Source organism: Pleurodeles waltl, chromosome 4_2, assembly GCF_031143425.1.
Source record: "Pleurodeles waltl isolate 20211129_DDA chromosome 4_2, aPleWal1.hap1.20221129, whole genome shotgun sequence".
In the NCBI taxonomy this organism is placed as follows: domain Eukaryota; kingdom Metazoa; phylum Chordata; class Amphibia; order Caudata; family Salamandridae; genus Pleurodeles; species Pleurodeles waltl.
Window position 1 is genome coordinate 492593998 of NC_090443.1, and position 20790 is coordinate 492614787.

The following is a 20790-nucleotide window of genomic DNA, read 5'->3' on the forward strand; positions in this document are numbered from 1 at the left end:
CTGGGCAAATCACTTAACGTCCCCATGCCTAAAACCAAAATGAATGCGTCCTTGTGTAATGTAACTGATGCTCATTTGGGCCAGACACAGCTCCCAAGCTGCTCAACGGTCCTCCTGTCTGCTGCTGACAGCTCCGCCTGCATTCATGATCCAGACTGCGACAGCTCCACCCACATTCCTGAACCTGACTGCGACATCTCCGCCAGCATTTCTGAGCCTGATTGAGATTACTTATGTCCCTGCTAACACCTCCTTCGTGCCGCTCCACCCTCCTACCTCCCCGGACATATAATGGAGGCCAGAGAGCGGCCACACAGTGGACACATGGAGTGGGTGGCCAAAGGTGCGGTAAATGTAATCACATCCGCGACAAGGGCCAGGACCCCCGTTTCTCCAACCCCCCACCCCTGCACCACTGAGGAGCTCCAGGCCCTGAATGTCGGACACCCCATCAACAGCTGCTTCACAGCCTACCCACGCTCAAAGGACCCTTCACCTGCCTATACTGCAGTTTCTCCTGAAACGTGGGCCCACCTGCTCACACTAACGCCCACATTGCACTGACACAGAAGACTACAAACAACCAAGCACCACTCCAGAACATCCTGCAAAACACCTACTTCTTATGCAAACATGCCACGGTAATCTGTGGCACCATCACCACCCACTACCCGGATGTCATCTTCATCACGAAACATAGCTAACACCCTCCTCAAACCCCCCGCAGCACAAGATAATACACCAAGACCACACCAACAAACATGGCGGGAGCATCGCCATCATCTTAAAGGAAACCATCCAATGCACCATCACTGACAATGACCTAAAGCCCCTAATGGAACACCTCAACTTTCGACTCCAGACTGATGTCAACACCACAATGTGAGGCACCTTCGCATACGGAACCCTAGGACCACGCCTAGCCTTCTGCAACACCACTGCTAAACTCATCGCCTCCCCGTCCACATCGACTCCCTCCACTACATCCCACTCGGCGATCTCAATTTTCACCCTAACTACCCCAACTCCACTTCCCTCAGAAGGCCTCACCCAACTGGTCACCAAACCCACACACAAAGCTGGACACACATTGGACGCCATCTTGACTTCTAGCAACATAATCAATTTCATCCATGTGACTTGACTCACATGGACCGACCACGTCATCGTCCACTTTACCATCTCCAATTTCCAGCACACCACCTCAGCAACTTCCAACCAAAGCCAGAGCAAGGTAAATAAGGCCCTATGGGCACAGGCTCTAGGCAACGCACAGCCCAAGCCCACAGCAGACCTCAACCAGGCTGTCCAAAACTTCACCACCTGGATCACCAAATCCACTGACAGTCATCCTGCTGAAACCAGCTAAAATCAACAACACCTCCAAGCCAGGGAGATGGTACATTCCAGAGCTCAGAAACTTGAAATGAGACTGCCACTGATTCGAGAAACAAGGGCGAGTGACCAAGGACCCGTCCAACAGAGCTGCCTACAATACAGTCAACAACTACCACCACCATATCAAGGCAGCAAAAAGAGCTGCAATAATTGCCCTCATTGACACCACAGCCAACCACAAGCGAAAACTCTTCAAAATCATCAGGAAAATCTATAACCTGATAGCCAAAGAGACCACCATTCACTCATCCCAAGAACTCTGCAACAGCCTCTCAGACTGCTTCCAAAGAAAGATCACCACCATACACAACAATTTCGACCCTCAACCCTCTACCTCCAATCTATACAACATCTTAAGCAGTGAACACCAGCCACACAATAACCTCCTGGTCCCCAATCACCACACAGACCACCACAGCCATCATGTCATCCATCCACTCCAGGCCACCCACCGGCCCCTGCCCCCAACAGCTTTTCAACCTCCGGGCCAACACTATTAGCACAGAACTAACCAGCATCCTCAACACCTTCATCTCCATGGCAACCTTCCCGGACAAATGGAAGCACACAGAGGCCAGACCCCTCTTAAAGAAACCCTCAGCCGACTCCAGCGACCTCAAAAACTACATACCGATCTCCCTGCTCCCATTCCCAGCCAAAGTGCTAGAGAAAATCATGAACCAACAGCTCACGACTACCTCGCATGAAACCACCTTATTGACACCTCACAATCAGGATTGCGGGCCAGCCATAGCACAGAGACTGCACTGATCGCCGCCACAGATGACATCAGAATCCCCCTCGACCGAAGACAGTCGACAGCTCTAATGCTTCTGCACCTTTCTGCAGCATTCAATACAGTCTCTCACCACACTCTCTTCAACAGACTCCACAAGACAGGCATTCAACAAAATGCCTTTAAGTGGGTCGCCTCTTTTCTCTCAGGCTGCACGCAGAGCATCCACCTTCCTCCCTTCACTTCTACACCCAAGAACATCACCTGCAGAGTACCCAAAGGAATATTCCTCAGCCCAGCACTGTTCAACATCTACATGAATACCCCCCCCGCAGACATCATCAGATCCTACGGACTCAATATAGTCTCCTACGGCGACAACACTAACTAATCATCTCACTCACTGAAGACCCCCCACAACGCCAAAGCCAATTTCCGCAATGCATGACCAATGTAGTAACATGGATAAAAAACTGATGGCTGAAACGTAACACCGACAAAACAGAAGTCCAGATCTTCGGGAAGAACACCTCTTATGGGATCACAGCTGTTGCCCAGCAGAACTCTGACCAATGCCCTCTCCATCAGACCACACACAAAACCTCAGCATTGTTCTTGGTTGCCAACTATCCATGAATCGATAAGTAAAATCAGTCTTCTCCCCCTGCTTCTAAATCCTACATAAGCTCAGATCAAATGGATCCCTACCGACACCAGAAAGACAGTCATGCATGCCCTGGTCACCAGCCGCCTCGACTATGGCAATGCTCTCTACGCCGGAGCGTCCTTGTGGCTACTTAAAAGACTCCAGACTCTACAGAACACCACAGTCAGACTCATCCTCAAACCCCAAAGCATCTCCCTCACACCTCAGGAACCTCCACTGGCTCTCCATCCAAAAGAGATGTCAATTCATAATCTTCACACTTGCATACAAGGCTCTCCACAACCCATGGTCATCCTACATCAACCATCGACTGAGCTTCTACGTCCCAGCAAGACAACTACGCTCCGCCTCACTAAACCTCGCACACACAACCCTGCATCCATCACAGCCTCAGTGGAGGCCGCTCTTTCTCCTACACAGCAGCCAAGTCCTTGAACAGCCTTCCCCTCTGCCTCCGAACAGCTCCCTCCTTGGTGGAATTGAGAAAGACACTCACGACTTGGCTTTTTAATAGAGACACAGCACCCTCAGCGCCCAGATACTCTTAGGGGTGCTAGTGCTGCGCTTTACAAATGCTATGACTGACTGATTTAAACCATGCCAGTACCTTCAGGTCAAGTCTGTGCTATTTAACACTGGAAAAAATAATTATATATTTGCCGCTGATCAATAAGGAGATAACTGGGAGCCTGCTGCTGGTGTTGAAAGTGCACGTTTTAGTTTGCATGTCAGAATGTTTCAATGAAATAGAAGAGGAACATATTTGAGAACTCACTCAACACGTGCCCTAATTTTTCTATTTACAGCACCTACCATAATTTCTATGACAAAATGAACCCCCTCATTTTGTTCCTTTCCAAGTTAAATGTTAAGGTTTTAAGTTTTACCAGTTTGATTCAATCAAGATGGATTCATGCTTGCCACACTTTTGTCATAAGTAAGACTGTTAGCGTTCTAGTTATTCTTTAGAACACTCTGGGAGGTTGCAGTAGAACACAAGGGAATCAACTGACAGACAGCTCCTGATGGAGTACATGCATACTCAGAATTTCAGACTTCATTCTCATATGGCTGAGAAAGATATGGTGTGAATTTACAAATAATATGCTCTAATTTTACCTTCTGGAGCACGTTCCATAATCTCGATGGGAAAATCATGAGAAAACAGCTTTCTCTCAAACATGACTCATGAAATCCCAGCAGGGTAAAATCACTTTAGAACACACCAAAATTCCTAAAATTAGTATGCACCATCAACAAATTATTTATATTGCAACTAAAATTGGTGATCACCCTTTATACATACTCCTTTTCGTGAAACTCAAAACTTGCCATTCACTACAATGCATTTTCATCGGGTGCTACCATGTGTGCTGGTCCCAATATTGCTGCCAGCACTTTCTGGTTAAAGTGCTCACAGCCAATCAGACCTCACCATGAGATCTGTGCTTAGGCTCCGCATTCATATACAGATTTGGATTTCCACTATTATGTCGAAAACTACTGAATCAATTTACACCAAAAATCAAAAAGAACGATCTCCGGACCAAAAACTACTTTTCTGCCAAATTTGATGTAATTCTGTCTATCAGTTTGGGCTGTAGGCATATCTAAAGACTCTATGGGAATTAACATAGGAATCACACTTTTTTGCCCCCCCCCCTTTCTTTTCCAGCCCCCCCCCCCCCCCTCCAACTTGACGGATAATCCCAAAACTCTCCATGCACAGCAAGGCCCTAGAGGGCACTTTTGTTTGTAAAATTTTGTGAAGATTCATCAAACTGTGCCAAAGATATAAGCAAGTCTATAATTGTTTATCTATGGAAACTAGGTTCTAACTATACCTGCCTACTGCCACATTGAGACGAGCTACTTTCTTTCAAGAACAGCTGATCTGCCTACATATTGTAGAACTAAAGTTTGTGTGGGGTCCATCCGAGCCTGGTGTCTTCCCATTTACTAGCCCCAGCAAGGTCCCTTAACATGCAACTGGTTAACAAGTTGTTGTTTTTTTTTTACCATAGAATACATACTTTACAAAATATAACAACATGAATACAATTGCTACAAGTTTGTAACTTCATCTTGCTGCATTTCACTAGCCAGGCCACAGTGAGATGTCATACTGAACAGTCTTCTTGCGCCATCTGCTGGATACCGGTTATATTACGAAAGCCTGAGAATCAAATGCTTGAATCGGTCGTGAGATCGGATTGAAAAAAGCAAAGAAAACTGAGGCCAAACAAGACTGCAGACATCAATAAATAAACTAATTGATGTCTTAAAAAAATCAATATGAATGTAGATTAATGAGTCTACGTCCTCGGTATCCAAAACACACTGCTGTCCGAAGGAACCAGACATCAAATAGGCAATCACCTACGAAAAACATTATTAGCAACATTTAAGTTGGAAGATGCAAGGATTTCGGAGACCAACATAAAATTACATTTTGCCGATTAGCGGCGCCAAGTCTCCTAGCTGTTTCTTGAAATCACGTGGCTTATTTTGTGGGACAGTAAGCCACACTTGTCGTAGCCTAGCATCACCCAGAGAGTTGCATTCATTTGGCAACCTCTTTTTTAAAACAGTTTTGATGGCTGGAGTCCACTTTGTTTGAATTTTTTCACATACCACTTGCGCAAGTGGTCAATAAAAGGTCAGAAATGTAGTTTAAAATACCTTAATTAATTACAAGTATTCATTAGTTAATTGTTAAAATGTGTACGAACTACGGACACTTTACTGTGTAATATTTGTTTAATAGTCATGTTATGGAACCACAGTGCTACAAAGGTGTTTTACTAATGCAAATATTCCTAGACACTCGTTTCTATTAACGTAGTAGGAAGCATCACAGTGTGGAAGATTAGCACCACTCAGAAGCTTGCGCCTATGAAATGATGTGGCCAGCCACATCATAGGTTTTTTTCCTTATTTATCCATGATGTACAGCATTAGGGACATTTTATGGCACGACAAAAAACTACTGACAGCCAAAAGGTCTCAAAAGCTACACCTTTCTTACGGTATCACTGAGTAGAACTATTTACTTGTGATCATGTAGTGAAGAACCAGCTCTTTGCCAGTCTTCGGCAGGTCACATGCTTTTCATTCACCCTTATCTGTGCTGGTAGAGAGCTCCACAGTTTGTCTGCTTGTACTGAGAAGGACGTCATTAAAGTATTTTTCCCTTATACGCTTGGATTATAAAATGAGGTGCTAGTCTGGAGCGTACGTTTCCTAGGTTGGAAGTTTTTGAGGGTTGTCTTATGAATCACTAGATTTGTTCCAGGTCCATAAAAGAGCCACAATTTGTTGTTTTTTGTTTCTGTGTCTTGAGTTTTGCATTCATTTAAAGGGCTCTGTTTTCTTTTGCACCGTTTTACTAAGAAATTACCATCTTTTGCATGGTGTATCCCCAGATTTTCACCCCATTTGTTTTTGAAGGCTGTAGCAACTCTGTACATTTTATCTCTGCCGACCAGTAGTAAGTACCTCTGCTCCCACTTTTAAAAATGGTCGAATTGACATGACCCTGACAGGCATATTTAGCTTACCTATAATGTCTCTAGTATATAATACATGGTGTACCCAAAGCGTCTACTTTATATGTCACTAGTGGTTTGCAGCACCCATTGTGCCATCCACTACAGCAGCAGTGCAAACATGGCTTCAGGCTTACCACTGTAATCTAACTATAGCAGTGCAAAAACTGCAATTTGGCCTGTCAAAATAAACCCATTTGACGAGTGTTAAAAAAAGTTTGAATTATTAATGTCACCACTATCTAGGCTATGTAGCCCATGAGAGGGTGAATGGTATTTAAAAGTAGGATATGTAGAAAATTAAAGTTAACATGTCCTTACGGGTGCTAGCACCCAACAATTTTTTTCCCACTGTGGCATGTCTAGCTGTCTTATGTAGAAAACCATTGCACAGATTAAAATACTAATACTGCTGCCACCTCCTAAATGTGTTTTGGGAAGCGGGACGAGAGGATGCACTTCCCCAGACCTGTGTCATGTGACAATAGCAGTCATACACAAACAAGGCAATCCCAGGAACCTCTGCAAACCCTCTCACTCCTTAATATCGTAATAAAACTCCTGGATGAAATATTAGCGACTCGGTTTGTCCTAATAACTATTTCCCTAGTCCATAAAGATCATACAAGGTTTATGCTGGGGACAGCAATCAAACTGAATCCCAGGAGTCTACATAATTGAATAGATTAAATTAGGCATTTGCAGGAGGAATGTCATCAGATGTCAAAGGACATTTGATTCCACTGACTGGCTATACTTAAGTCAGACACTAAAAGTATGAGGGGGTTTGGTCCAAATTATTACATTTGGTTTGTGCTATTACAGAAGGCTCTGACAGCTGCTATGAAAGTAAACTGAGTGGTATAAAACATTCACACTGGGGCAGGGCACAAGATAGGGGTGCTTACTCTCCCACCCCTCTTTAACCCATTGTACTTGAGGTTCAATATAGAGGGCAGACTTCAGGCGCACGTAAAGAAATTTCCTGACATAACAGTGGAATGAGAAAGATTTCATTTAATGTGAATGGTACCCTCCTTTACCTTACAAATCCTGAGATGTTCATCCTTGGAACCCTGAACATTTTCCAGTCTTTTGAGAAGTACTCAGGATACAGGATTAACTGGAGCAAAACGGTGCTATCTGCATGAGCACTTTGGATCAAATAGGAGAGACATACTGTATTTTAAAGCGTCGAGAAATGGCTTCATATATCTTGGATTTGTAGTAACAGAAAAAATGACCCAATTTAGTGACAGAAACCTAAAGGCGTACCTTCGAGAATTCCAGTCCCACACAGAAAGATGGAATACAAAACTCCCACTGTCCCTTTTAGAGAGGACAGCAATATTTAATATGACCATGCTCCCGTAACTGCTGTATATTTTACAAAATACCCGCTTCATCATACAATGCTCCAACTTCGATAGGATTGGTAAGACTGTTGGCATACTCCTATAGGATAGAGAGACCTCTTTGATAGCATTTCAAGCATTGTAGAGGATAGTATACAATGGAGGGATCCCAGACATCAGTGCGCATTGGTGGGCTTCTCAGTTGCAGATGGTGAGTGAATGGGGATTTGACATTAAGGCAGACTTGGATAGATCTAAAGTCTGAAAACTGAAAAATACATAAATATCCAATGCATATATGGAAAAACTAATAGAAGGCAAGTGCTAGAGCCCATACAGGTTGCTCTGGGCCCATGGGATAAAGTTACAATGTATCTGGGGTGGGAAGGCAATGTAACCAAGCTGACTTCCCTATGGAGGGGCACATGCTGAAAGAGGTGAGAAGGTTGACTGGCTTCAGGCAGTGGGACACAAAGGGCATTTTTATGACTGGGGTGGGGGGTGATAGATCCTGAGGGGATAAAAATCGTCAAGAACTTACAGAGAGGGACAATGACCTAAGTCCCAACTAAAGATATATAAATACTTAGAATTACAACATGCACTGTGGACACGAATCGACTGGAAATAGGCCCCACACTGCAGCCCACCCGAGGGCAGACTGATGGGGGAGGAGATTAGAACTAAAATGGTTTCACAAGCTGAGGAGTTTGGTGGTTCGCTGAAATAAAGCACTTTTAGATTATTGCAGTCCAAGGTACGCATGGTTCCTGTTTGGACGGGTTTGTTTGTTTTATTTGGGCTGCCAGTGCCCGCACACACGTTATAAACTGAAGCAGAATGGAAACGCCTGTGGGTATAACATGTAATGGATATATATATATATATATATATATTTATTTAGGTGGAGAGCAACTCTAGTAAGGAGCACTCTGCAACAGCAGTGACACTCTAGATTTGCTCACATCAAATGTCTGTTTATCTAGCAAAGTTGTTAAGCATAGGATTAGCACAGTGCTATCCATGCCGAGCTAGATAGTGACAAAGTCTTTTGCCATTTGTAAAGCAAAGTCTTTAAGCATAGGTTCGACACAGTGTCAACGTTGCAGAGCTGTAAAATGACAAAAGCCATTTACCACTCCAGGCACAGTATTACAGCTTTGGACTGGTAAAATACCGCCCAAGCCAACCTGGAATGAGTAAAAGCAACCCCGGACACATGTTTTGCTCTCATTAGAGCTCATCAGAGAGGTTTAGCTTTGTCCGGACACAAGGGAGCACGCAGTATAAGTCAAAACAAAACCCTTTCAGGGTTAGAGTGACGCATAAATTATGCAAAAAATAATAGAGAACTCTGGGTAGTTCCCAAGTTTAGGTGGAGAGCAGCTCTAGTAAGGAGAGCTCTCCATCTAAATTTGGGAACTACCCAGAGTTCTCTATTCTTTTTTGCATAATTTATGCATCACTCTAACCCTGAAAGCGATTTGTTTTGATAGATTATATATACACACACACACACACACGCACGTATGTGAGCATGGAGTTATTGAGAACAGTTAGTGACTTGTGCAGCGATACAGTTCAAATAAGTGCGCTAGATCAGCATAGTATATAAAAAAAATTAAGACGCCAGCATACAATTTTCTATTTTTTAGTAACATCTGTTGCCATACAAACTTGTAGTGAAACCATAAAATCATAATAGCCATCAGCCCTTGGTATCCTCGAATATCTGTATATCGGAACTTACCTCAGTGTCCCATAGTGCTCAGAGTAAGGCATTATGGAAGGAGCACGAACGGAGTGAGAATAAGTAGTGGATAAAACTAAAGGATACTCTTGTCAGGGGCAGCTCATTCTGGGCGAGTATTGTCTTTCGTACACTCTGAACCCCTTTGAGTCTGCGCAATTAAGTAGGGTTGTGGTTATTCCTTAAGGTAAATAGTTACTCTCACCAAATAATCCAATTTCTTACGGTTTGATTTTCTTTATGGGGTTAGGATATCAAATGCTGATGGATAATTCCTAGATTTCTAATGAGTTTACTTGGTCCAGATCAGTGTCAGACGTAAGTTGTGTTTCAAGCTCCAAAATGTTCAACTTGCTCCACGGTCTGCATGTAGGTTGGGGTACACTGAGTATGGCAGAAGTTTGGCCAGTAATCTTGTGTTGCAAAGCAACCATGTGATGATTTGATCATGTAGTATGGGTAATCTTTTGAAAGGAGACGTATTCTGTGTTGGCAGAGATAACATGTAAGATGTGTCCTGGTATGTAGGTGGGGTCGGGGAAGGATTGTTGTAGGTGCCCAAGCCTGCCAAAATGGTTCTTGGATGAAGTACATTTAGTTTGTCAAACCAAATGTTGAGAAATAAATAGGTGTGATACTTTGTCTAGAAAGGTGTATGGAAATGTTCCAACTTTGGGAGGCAGCCAGTAGAGTATGAGCAAGTTGCACTTCAAGGTGGGGTCAGTCGCAGCTCGCAAGAGGGGGTTGGTCACAAAAAAAAAATATATATATATATATATGAACTTACCTTCCTCGCCGTGCCTCTGGCTCCAGTATTTGCAGGCACAGGCTCCCAGTCTGCCCTGCGACCAATACTAACCCTGCTTTCATGCACTGTGTTGCCGGGTTGGTGCGAACCCTGTGCGCATGTGTTTTTGGTTGGCCAGAGATGGCCGGCCAAACATACTTGCGAACTGATGGGGGGGGGGGGGGGGGGGGGGGGGGGAGTGCTGTGCACTCCTCCCCCATTCCAGTCACTGCCCGTGGTCCTGCCCCTTTTACAATAAAACCATCATAAACATATTTGTGTTTTTATTGTAAAAGGTTTGCAGCTGCTGCTGGCGGGGGCGACGCTTCTCCGCCATAGCAGAGGAGCTACCCCTGCAGTGGGGTAACGTTTAATTTGTCAATGTAGCTTCCCCTTTAAGAAGTGAAATTCTAAGACTTTGCAAAGGCATGAACACAAATGTCTAACAGATTTATCAGTTGGTAGATTGTCAGTTGGGGAACGGAGGGTGGAAAAGAGTACCTTACAGCCATAAAATGCACAAACTAGAGCTACGACAACAGCGACCAACTGCACTTGTCAAAGATGACCCCGCCATTTACACAATCTGGTTATGGTGATCTCATACTGCCAAACGGACCAGCAGGATTAAATTGTTCTCCTCGCTTATTAAAGTTTTAACACTGCACTTTCTTGTTATCCCAGGGAAACGATTACAAAATGTAAACACGAAAGGAAAAACAGACAAAGTTAGAGCCGGGTGATGTGAAAAGGCATGTATTGGGGAATATATATATATAATATATATATATCTCTATCTCAAGTCTCGTGAAGGTGATGACAAGTCTTGCACATTTTAAAACAAAGTCCCTGAAACGCCTGTAAGCGCAGATCTTTCTGCCGGTTTGACATCAATGTCAGAATGTTACTGCATTATATTCCATCTTCATTTTTCCTTTTGGGTACAGTTTTTAGAAGGAGCCTTACAGTTAGCATGAGTGCTATATATCGATGTAAATACATTTTTTTTTTTTATTAAAAAAGCAGTCACCTAATTTGTGACCTGCCCACATCAGCAGAGGCTCGCCAATGCTGGGCTGCCTGGGACTGCCTTCAAAGGCCACCCCACTCAAGATGCACCTGCCATGGAGACATACTCCACTACTCACCAGCGCTTGGAGACGTTCGTGTAGGCAATCTGTGCAGACACATTGCCGTTGTGGTCGTGGTTTCCAGCAATGAGGTACCAGGGCACGTCTTTCAGCGAGTCAGCACGGAAGACAAGCTCAAAGGTGTTCTGGGGACAAAAAAGTACATGCTGCCATCACTGTACAGTCAAAATAGATCGAGGAGGGCTGTTCTCACAATTACCTGATTTTTAAGCACTTCCACTGTTTCTAAAACCAAACAAAAAGCGACACAAAAAAATATGGCAGCCAAAGTCGTCCATCGTCACGATAACAATTAGAACGTTTTTAAGTATGCAAGTGTTCGTCCAGTTCTATGGGCTGATAGAAGGTAACGGGCATTGGTGGATGAGTGACTTTTCCAAGTATCGCCCAGCGTGGCGAAGATGTTTTTAAATCAAGGCTTCCTGGTTCTGGGGCGGACAAATAAGCTACAATATCACGTCAATGAAGCAGATGTGAACAAAATATAGATTGAGCTATGATCCTACAGGTGATGGGCAGGATTTAAACCAATGGCTGCAGTTCGGTCTTGTAAAGAAACTGGCAGGTTATGTACATCGCCCTTTGTCTAGCGACCACTCTGCTTTTTAACCAAAATGTGAACTTGTAAGCCACTGAATGCTTACAGACTCTGCAGCACACAGCCCTCTTCCTACAGGTTCCCGGGGGTCACATGCTGGACCCCTTAAAATCCATCCACCGATCAGTGAGCACTCGCAAAATCAAAATATGGGGTTTCCTGACTTGGTCTCTGATTTCTTGCAGATTTATTTCATCCTTTTCCTGACTTCAGCACTCCAAACTTTTAATTTCAGAAATGCAAAGATGTAATTTACTTTTATATACTGGAATGCTGGGATTTACTGAACGATTCCATTAGAATTAACACGTTTAAAAAGAGGAAATACCCAATCATTTTTTCCAATGTGCATTAACTAATTTGTCCCAGAATGTGGGAGGAACCACTCCAAAATCAGACCCTGCAAAGAACAATGGAAATGTGGGACACAACAGAGGTGATTGTGAGTCAATAACAGCTGCTTCACAGCACATTTACTCTGTAAAAATCAACTATGAGATTACATTTTGAGCTTAAAATTTCTGGGAATTTTATCAACTTGAATTTAGACGTTCTTGGAAAGCTTTTAGTCGGTCTTGTAGTAGTTGTATGTAGGCTGTCTTAGATCTGAGAATCTTGATTATTTCTTGAGTGTGCTCTTCTCCGGCACATATCAAGTCCAGACCGGCCATCGGGCGTCTCCCCGGAAGGCTGGAAGAATGAGGGGACGCTTTTGTTACTGGAGGGCCTGTTTTGTAGCAATGAAGCAGTTTTAAAAGTACTGCAGAGTCCCTTGTATATTCACCAGTTTTCAGGCAACAATAAAAGTGCCAAGATAATTCTTGTAAATAATGTACTTGAAAAAGAGGGATCTTTTGTTTAGTGGCAGTTTTGACTCACCTAAGGTAGCAGAGAGGGTTATTATGCCTGCCGCAAAGAACATGCACTATGAAGATCACCGAACAGTATTTTATGTGCAGTGCTCAGTGGGATAATGATTAGTCACAGAATAATTTTGTTACTGTGCACTTCATAAGTTACAACCATAATCTAGCACACTGAACTATAAAATGTCAAAGAGCTGCATGCAAACTGCGTGGTACAGGCTTGAAAGCTATGTTTGCCCCCAATATTTGATTATTCTAATTTTGGTAAAAAGGGTTTATTTAGGTAGAAATAAATTATTAGTAAAGTCAATCCTAGGCATTGTGTTAATGCCTTCCAGTATGGGTGGCATGTGGATCCTACACCTTGTATTCCCCTTTCTCTTTTTTAACATTTGCTTTACACTAATTTACACGTTTGATGCCTTCTCTCAGTATGTGTGTGATGTAAAGTGCTCCAACACCCTACCATGATGAGAGGTCTACAAAACAAATGAAAAAGTGAGAGAGGGGCTCTGTAGAGTGGAGAGGCACTGTTAGAGGGTGATGGTGAGGGAATCTTTGAAGAGCACAATAGAGATTGACATATCCTTGGCACTGTAAGGTAATCATTTACTATGCTTTAAAAAAAAAAAAAAAAAAAAGAATACAATTGAATATATAATGAAAAATGTTTGGAAGAATGCACTATTTTTGCAATTTCCCCCCCAATTTTTAAAGGGGGGGGGGAGCACCCTAAGCTCCACTGTAGTGGTCAGGCTCACTTGCTCTGCAGCCTTTGGGTGCTGGTCAGACAAAATTTGCCAGGGTTGCTTTGGTTTCAGAGTCTGGCCCTTCTTATGACCACCATAACCGTTGCTCCCTCTCTCATGTTACCAACAGCCCAATATGCATTTAGTGTGGCAACGAGCGTCATTGTACCTTGTGTTACCCCAGGGTATGATTTTCCAAATGCTTCCACCTCTAACCGGATTCAGGATTGTGTGTTGGGTAGGATGGAAATGTCAGCCTTAATGAGTCCTGAAGTATTTTGATGTACGAGGATGAGGTGCTAAACCAGCCTGTGCATTCATTCCCTCTGTTGGTACAGATGCCCACTGCCCAGCAAGTGCATGTGTGACCTCTAGCTGATGGGTGAAAGTGCTGTTTGATGCCTTAAGCCAGTCAATTCCATATTCAGACAGAGTTGCGTTTATGTTCAGAATTCTGTTTCAAGAGGATATTGTAAGATGGTGTATAGTATGTCTTTGTAAGCAGAACTAAAGGAAGCATGTTGAAACCCAACTATCAAACATGTTCTGCAGGAGGTCAGGTTACTGCCTAGTGCTGTTGTGACCTAGTCGGCCATTTAAGGTACAAATGAGCTGTGATGAGTGACAGTTCTAAGAGCACTCGTGAACTAAACCCTGGAGAACCTCAATGAAAGAATATAATCTTGACACAGAAAAATAGAGTAAATCATACTCTTTAAGAATGTAGTTTGAATGACAAAAAGGGCAAAGAAACCCACAACAGGCGGGTTCAACCATCTAGGAAGGGGTGCCCTAAATCCCCCCCCCCCCCCACCAAATGGCACTACTCTGGAACTCTATCTCTTTTTCAAAATCAATATCCAGTCAGCAATCCTAAGTATATCCAGCTCTCAGCACGTAATCCTACCTGTCCCCACCTGCAAAGATACCCAGGTGAACCCAACTTCATGTAGCAAATCGCAAATGCAGCTAAACCCTAGCACCCCCAAACCCTACTTACCAGAACACTTGTAAGCTGCACCTAGGATAGACCAACAACAGATCAGAGCTTACTAAAGCCCCTGTTAATTTAGTTATACAATGTCAGCATCAATCTCTTTTAGATAGGAATATTGCCAAGCTTTCCACCTCTCCTAACCCACGTTCTACTCCTCCACCAGACCTTGCCACTCAACGAGCACTAGCCACTGTACCCCGCATATGGAAGACCTCGGCTGGTGGAGGATCCATCAACTTACTCGCGGGCAAAGCGCTGGAACACCCTGCCCCTCAGGGAATCACCGTTGTTGCATCAGTTCAGGAAGGACCTTAAAACCTGGCTCCTCAACTGAAGCTTAGAGGACAAACCCGCTCAGCGCCTTGAGACCCTTAAAGGCGAGTAGCTGCGCTTTCTAAACATTGACTTGATTTGCATGTTCGGAACATTAGACGTTTGTCTATGGGTTTTAGCTACAGGGTCATATTTGGTTTCTACCATTTTCGGAGGCGAACTGATACACTGGAGCTGCTGAACCCCCAAAATACCACAAATGCTTCTAGATATACGTTTGTTACTACTTTTGACATCCCAACGGACCATTATATCACGAATATACTGAAGATTACAGAACTTTTCTTCAATAAACCATACCACTGAAACACCATAAGAATCCTTACTCTATAGACTTAACATATTTTGGACTTCTATTGGAGTCTTTGTGGTATCTTTGTTCGCACCCAAACCTTAGTTCATTTGATCCATAGGACACCCATGTATATGTTCCCTCAACCTCAAACGTGCCCACCCCTAAGTGCATCCAACTACAATTACACAACCTCAAGTTTACTCAACCCCAAGTACATCCAACGAAATTTGGAAACAATAATAGGGCGTGCAATCCCAAGTGCACCCAAATGAAAGTACACCCAAACCTGTGTGTGCCAAATCCCATTTCCACCCAACTGTAAGCGACTCAACCTCAAATACAGCCAATATGGGACTCCTCAATGGCTGGTACACCTAACCCTAAAAGTGTACCCTACTCCAAGTGAATCCAACTAACAAGGCTGGGGTTTTAAATAGCAAAGTTTGCTCCAATGTTAGAACCAAATTCCCAAATAAAGTGTTTGCACAACATCTCCGGAGCACTGAAAACCTACAACAGTTGTATCTTTCCACGAATACACCCATTCAGAAAATACACCTAGGATGAATTTGCAGTAGGTGTGAAATTCTGCATGCAGAAATATTACACATATGTGCATATTTAATTTCCTCAACAATGACATTATTTTTGCCCCGTGATAAAACACTCCACCTATAACCCATCAAATATGCCGAGGACCATTGGGTCCCCTTTTCTGGTAAACGGGTTACTGGAGGGTTGTTTATATCTGAATTGCGAAGATCAGCATGAAGGTAGTCTGACCTCGAATTTGAGAGATTTCTGTAGTCTGAGTATGTATGGGTGAAGGAGTTTTCTGCTTTGTACCTGTTGATTGGCTGTTGAACAGAGTAAAGTGGCATCTATGCCTGACAAGCTGGGTAGGTGCCAGTGGGTAATGTTTTGAGCACGAGGATGCGGTACACTTATGCTGAATGTTTCTACACACATTGGACTGTCAGGTCATATTGCACCAATCTCTACCTCTAGCCCACCCTACGAGCCATGGAGGAGCTGCGCACCTGAAAGCGCTTGTCGTCGACGTCCTGTACTCCGCTGTAGTAGAAATTGTCGCCCAGGCCAAGGATGAAGTCTGCTCCCAACGTGGCCACTGCCTTCCCCATCTCGCGGGCAGTCAGCATCTCCCGGGCTGTGTGGTAGGGGGCGATGGGCAGTCCGCCCCAATCCCCCAGAGCCAAGAACCGAAGGGATGGCTTCCCAGCAGACGCTGGGAATGAGGAGGTCCCTGGCAGGACTGCCAGCAGCACGACCAGCAGGCACACGCCTGTCTCCATCTGTGAGGGGAAGACAGCAAAGAAAGAAGGGTTGTTATACAGCTCATGTCACCAGAGGTGTTGCTTGGTCAGCAAGATTGGGTGCCTTGTCAGCATCAAACCTCCTCGGGAAAGATCCGGAACAATGCATCGGGAACCCCACCTGCGTTGCTCAGGCAAGCGGAATGATGCTAGCCTGAACAATGCAGGCCTTTTTCTCTGCCTTAACCATGCATGTGCTGAACAACGCACATAAGGCAGAGAAAAAGGAAGATCTATCGGGAGAGGACGCGGTGAGGTAAGAGCGGCAGGATTGGTAGTTGTTTTTAGGGGTGGGGACGGGGGTGAAGGGGTTGGGGTGGTTAGTTTTTTTTTTAACGGGCAGGGGTGGGGGGTTGGTACTATGTTTTTTAGAGTGGGGTGGGGATCAGGGTAATTTTATATTTAGGTGGTGGGGGCGGAGCTTTCGTGTTTAGGGCAGGTGGGTCAGGTTTTTAGGGGCAGGGGGCCAGGGTAATTTTGTATTTGGGGAGTTGGGGTAATTATGTTTTGCAGGTGGGGGTAATTTTGTATTTAGGACGAGTGGAAAGTGGGTTATTAGGGGTGTCTGGGTAATTTTGTATTTAGGGCGGGTTAATTTCTCGGCAATAACGTTGGCATATCATGTTCAAATATTATAAAACAAGCAGGCTACGTGTGCATGCAAAAATTCAAGGTGAAAATCAACAGAAACCGCACCATACCCGACTAAAAGCATGTGTACCCAACAATTCATCCGAAAATACATTTTGTGAGGGGTGTAGCACCCCAAACACCCACCTGCAAGCTAAGAAGTGCGAACTCAATCTGAGCTCTTTGTCCCGGGTATGCACGACTGTGAGGCGATGTTCTCGGGACTGGAGGATTCTATAGTATGACTCTTTAAACGGCGGCAACGTCTTCAGACGTTCGTGTTAAGTAACGGTGGCACGCACAAGTGCTGTCAGGCGCAAGAATTTCTTAGGAAAACAGACTCGTGTTTTTTCGTGGTCTATGCTCAAATAAGCGTTTTATGAGCACAGCCATTAAGTCTGTCAAAAGTTTAATAAATTTGGAAAGCGACCTTTTCCACTCCCGTTTACAAGCCATGCTTGAAATTTATTCTTTAAGTGAAAGAAACTCCTTTACTGGCAAATATGTTGGAATAAACAATAATACTAAGGCACGGCTGGCCATACGACGAGGCAAAGCCCAGGTCACGTGACCAGTCACAGGACTGGAGTGATACCAGTCAACACAAAAGAGGTGAAAGGTGACTGCTAAACTGGGAACTCCTTTCGACCCGTGAGTGTGGGGCATTCCGCACTGATTGTTATACGGTTCTTGGAACAATATTGTAAACAAGTTATTTCGAAACGAGATTTCACCATGTTCAACAAGGTTACTTCAAAAGAGGGATGTGCTGGACTGTATGCCCTCACACTGCCATGCTATCACAGCTTGCTGGTGCACCGAAAAAGTGAAGGAAGAATCTCAGGAGAGATCTGTGAAATAATAATAGGCGCCCCCTTAATTCCGAGCAATGGTCTATAGTTAAATAACCTGTCACACATTCATGAGGCTCTGCGGGAACCTGGTAACCGGGGCATCAAACGAGGCCCGCGAGGGCATACAAACGGCCAGAGTAGATTGGGTTGGCGAGCTTGCACCTTCCAGCATTTTAATACGAGTCCGCTTTATCTTTTTAAGTCAGCCCTGTTCTGTGCAGCTAGATAACGGCACGCAGCCTCTGGGGCGCCTCAGACCGCAGTGGAGTCTAAAATGTGCTCCTTTGTGTTTCAGATTTATGTATCCTCGACAATGTACCTTTTACCCAAGCCCTACCCCCTTGAACCCGCCATCATTTGATTCACTCGTCCCTCGCCATACCCAACACCCCTCCACTGACCAAACATGCAGTCGCACCCCTCACCCCCATCTCCCCCACCCAATCACCTCACCACACTACTAACACCCCACAATCAGCATGGACTTCATTGCCCTACTGCCTGTAAGCCCTGTCCTGCCTCCAGCCGGGCCCACCACTATGTCCTTCTAGCAACCACCGCTCCCCCCTGCCTTACCTCACGCAGGTCTGTACGGTAGCAGGGCTGGGACAGACGAGATGGCTGGACCCGAACTCCCCTGACATTTTCCAACATCGACGGGAAAATCCCCACTAGGCCGATAAAATACTTAAGACTACAGAAAGCAGGCGTGCTTTGAATAGGGCCCCCTAAACCCGTAGGGGCTACTGGCTTCTCCTGATTCGATTCTGCTGGATATGCAGGGTGACATGCCATACTTGCCCAACATTCCTTTCCTCAGTTGCACTCCGCTTAGCACTGCATCTCCAGCCGAGAGAAGCACCTCTCTAACATCCACGTCTTACACTGATGACATAAGTCCTGATCCACTTAAATCCCTCTTACAGAAGGCTCTCCTTCCTCTCCCTTGAAACAGTGGAGACCCCCCACAACCCACACACTTCCCATTAGCCCTAAAAACCTTAACCCGGATGACATTTTCGGCTATTGCCCCATTAGGCACTGCTAATTGTTTTCGGTGTTGTGGTATTGGGAAGTCCACCATTCAGGTGGCTGGCAGCACACTCCAGGTTAACAGCAATAGAGACCCTCAAATACAATACTCCTCATTTTAGCAAAGGCATCTTTTCTGAAAACGTTGACTCTAATGACAGCTGTCTGGCTGCTGCCCCATTATACACTGCGGAGCCTCTTCTGTTCTGTAGTAGTGAGATGTCCATCATTCCGGGAACTGAGTGCGCACTGATGGTTAATGACAAGAGCAGGCTTCTCCAACGAGTAGCTAGTGAGCTACTGGTAGCTCTCCAGCTGCCTGTAAGTAGCTCTTCTGTGTTCATCCAAGCTAACATATTGGAACCTTCTGCTTGGTTGAGGACTTATAACGTGAATCCCCAAAGTGGGTACTTTCAAAAGTCATACGCTGATTTTTCAGTGTCAAATCATTTTGGGAAACTTATTACTAGTATTATTACTTTTGTGCCAGGGTGAATGCAGCTGTGGCTGACATGTTTTACCTACATAAAGGCATTCCAAGGTTTACATTAGAGCAGGCAACTCCGCCTCTTGCACTGAGGTGATCACTGCTGGTAATCTTGCATAGGGTGGCCACTAATGTAATCTTGTCTGTGATCACTATTACAACACAAAAAAAGTTTAGTAGCTCGCAATTATTTTAGTCGAACATAAGTAGCTCTTATTACACATAAGGTTGGAGATCTCTGGACAAGAGAGACCCGTAACTCCAATACCCTTCATGGTATCAGCAGCTTTCTTCCTTAAAACTTTGACCCTGATCACATCTTAGACTACTGCCCCACTATCCACTCCTGAGTTACTTCTGTGCTGTAGTACTGAGATGCCCACTATACAGGTGGTGGATTGTGCATTGCAGATTTCAACACTGTTGGCCACAAAGTTCTAACTATGGACCTTCTCAACACTCTTGGGCTTCTTTGAAGCTATCCCAAAATGGTTAACATTCACTCTCTTGGCAGACAATTCGTCTAGATGGAGCCCTGCTCCAATCACAGGTGATGTGTCTCTCAGGTGTTTAACTGGCCCACACCCCCATGGTATTCAACTATTACACTGATCCTCTTGGAAAAGTATTTGCCCAACACGATTTCCCCCCACGCTAATACCTCAAAGTGTCCTCAGCCATTGACACCCAAAGCCTCTGATCCCATCTCACCAATATATAAACCTGGATTTTCCTCATCCAACATGGCTAAAACAAACTTACCATGATCAAAGGTGGGGTCTCTCCAAGTATAAGGTCACGCCTGATACAAGAAAATGCACCCTTGAAGGATTTACAGTAAACCTCTCCAACTTGCCAGGCCTCTTGATTTTCACATACTAACAGAACTTCCCTTTAAAGACCAAAAAAACCTAGTAAAAAAAAAAAAAAAAAAAACACGATCTGCTCCTTATCTGATTAGCCTCTTGCACAAAATTAAACCCTACTTCCTGAACAAGAACTTCTGAGCCATGGCCCAAGCTGTAGTCCCTCCACACACAGATGTGAACAATGCAGGTGCTCGGCCTCCCTGCCCACATCATGGTGCAGCAGAAAGCTGTCGCGCACACCACTTCCCTTCTGCACAGTAACCAGGGAAAATGTGAACAGATCACTCTGACTAAATCAACTCCCGTGCGTCTCGCCTTCTGGTTCACATTGTAGTTGAGATCCACTGTGTGATG

General features: G+C 44.6%; 1 protein-coding gene across 6 annotated transcripts in view; it reads right to left on the minus strand.

The window, feature by feature from the left end:
- ACP5 (acid phosphatase 5, tartrate resistant) overlaps window positions 1-20790 on the minus strand; it is a 40752-nt gene that overhangs the window by 9383 nt on the left and 10579 nt on the right. For all 6 annotated transcript variants that reach the window (XM_069231923.1, XM_069231926.1, XM_069231924.1 and 3 more), the window contains 2 exons: window positions 16271-16543; window positions 11390-11517 (listed from right to left, as the gene is read on the minus strand). In XM_069231923.1, the coding sequence (XP_069088024.1) occupies window positions 11390-11517; window positions 16271-16543 (401 nt within the window). The remainder of the gene's footprint in view (window positions 1-11389; window positions 11518-16270; window positions 16544-20790) is intronic.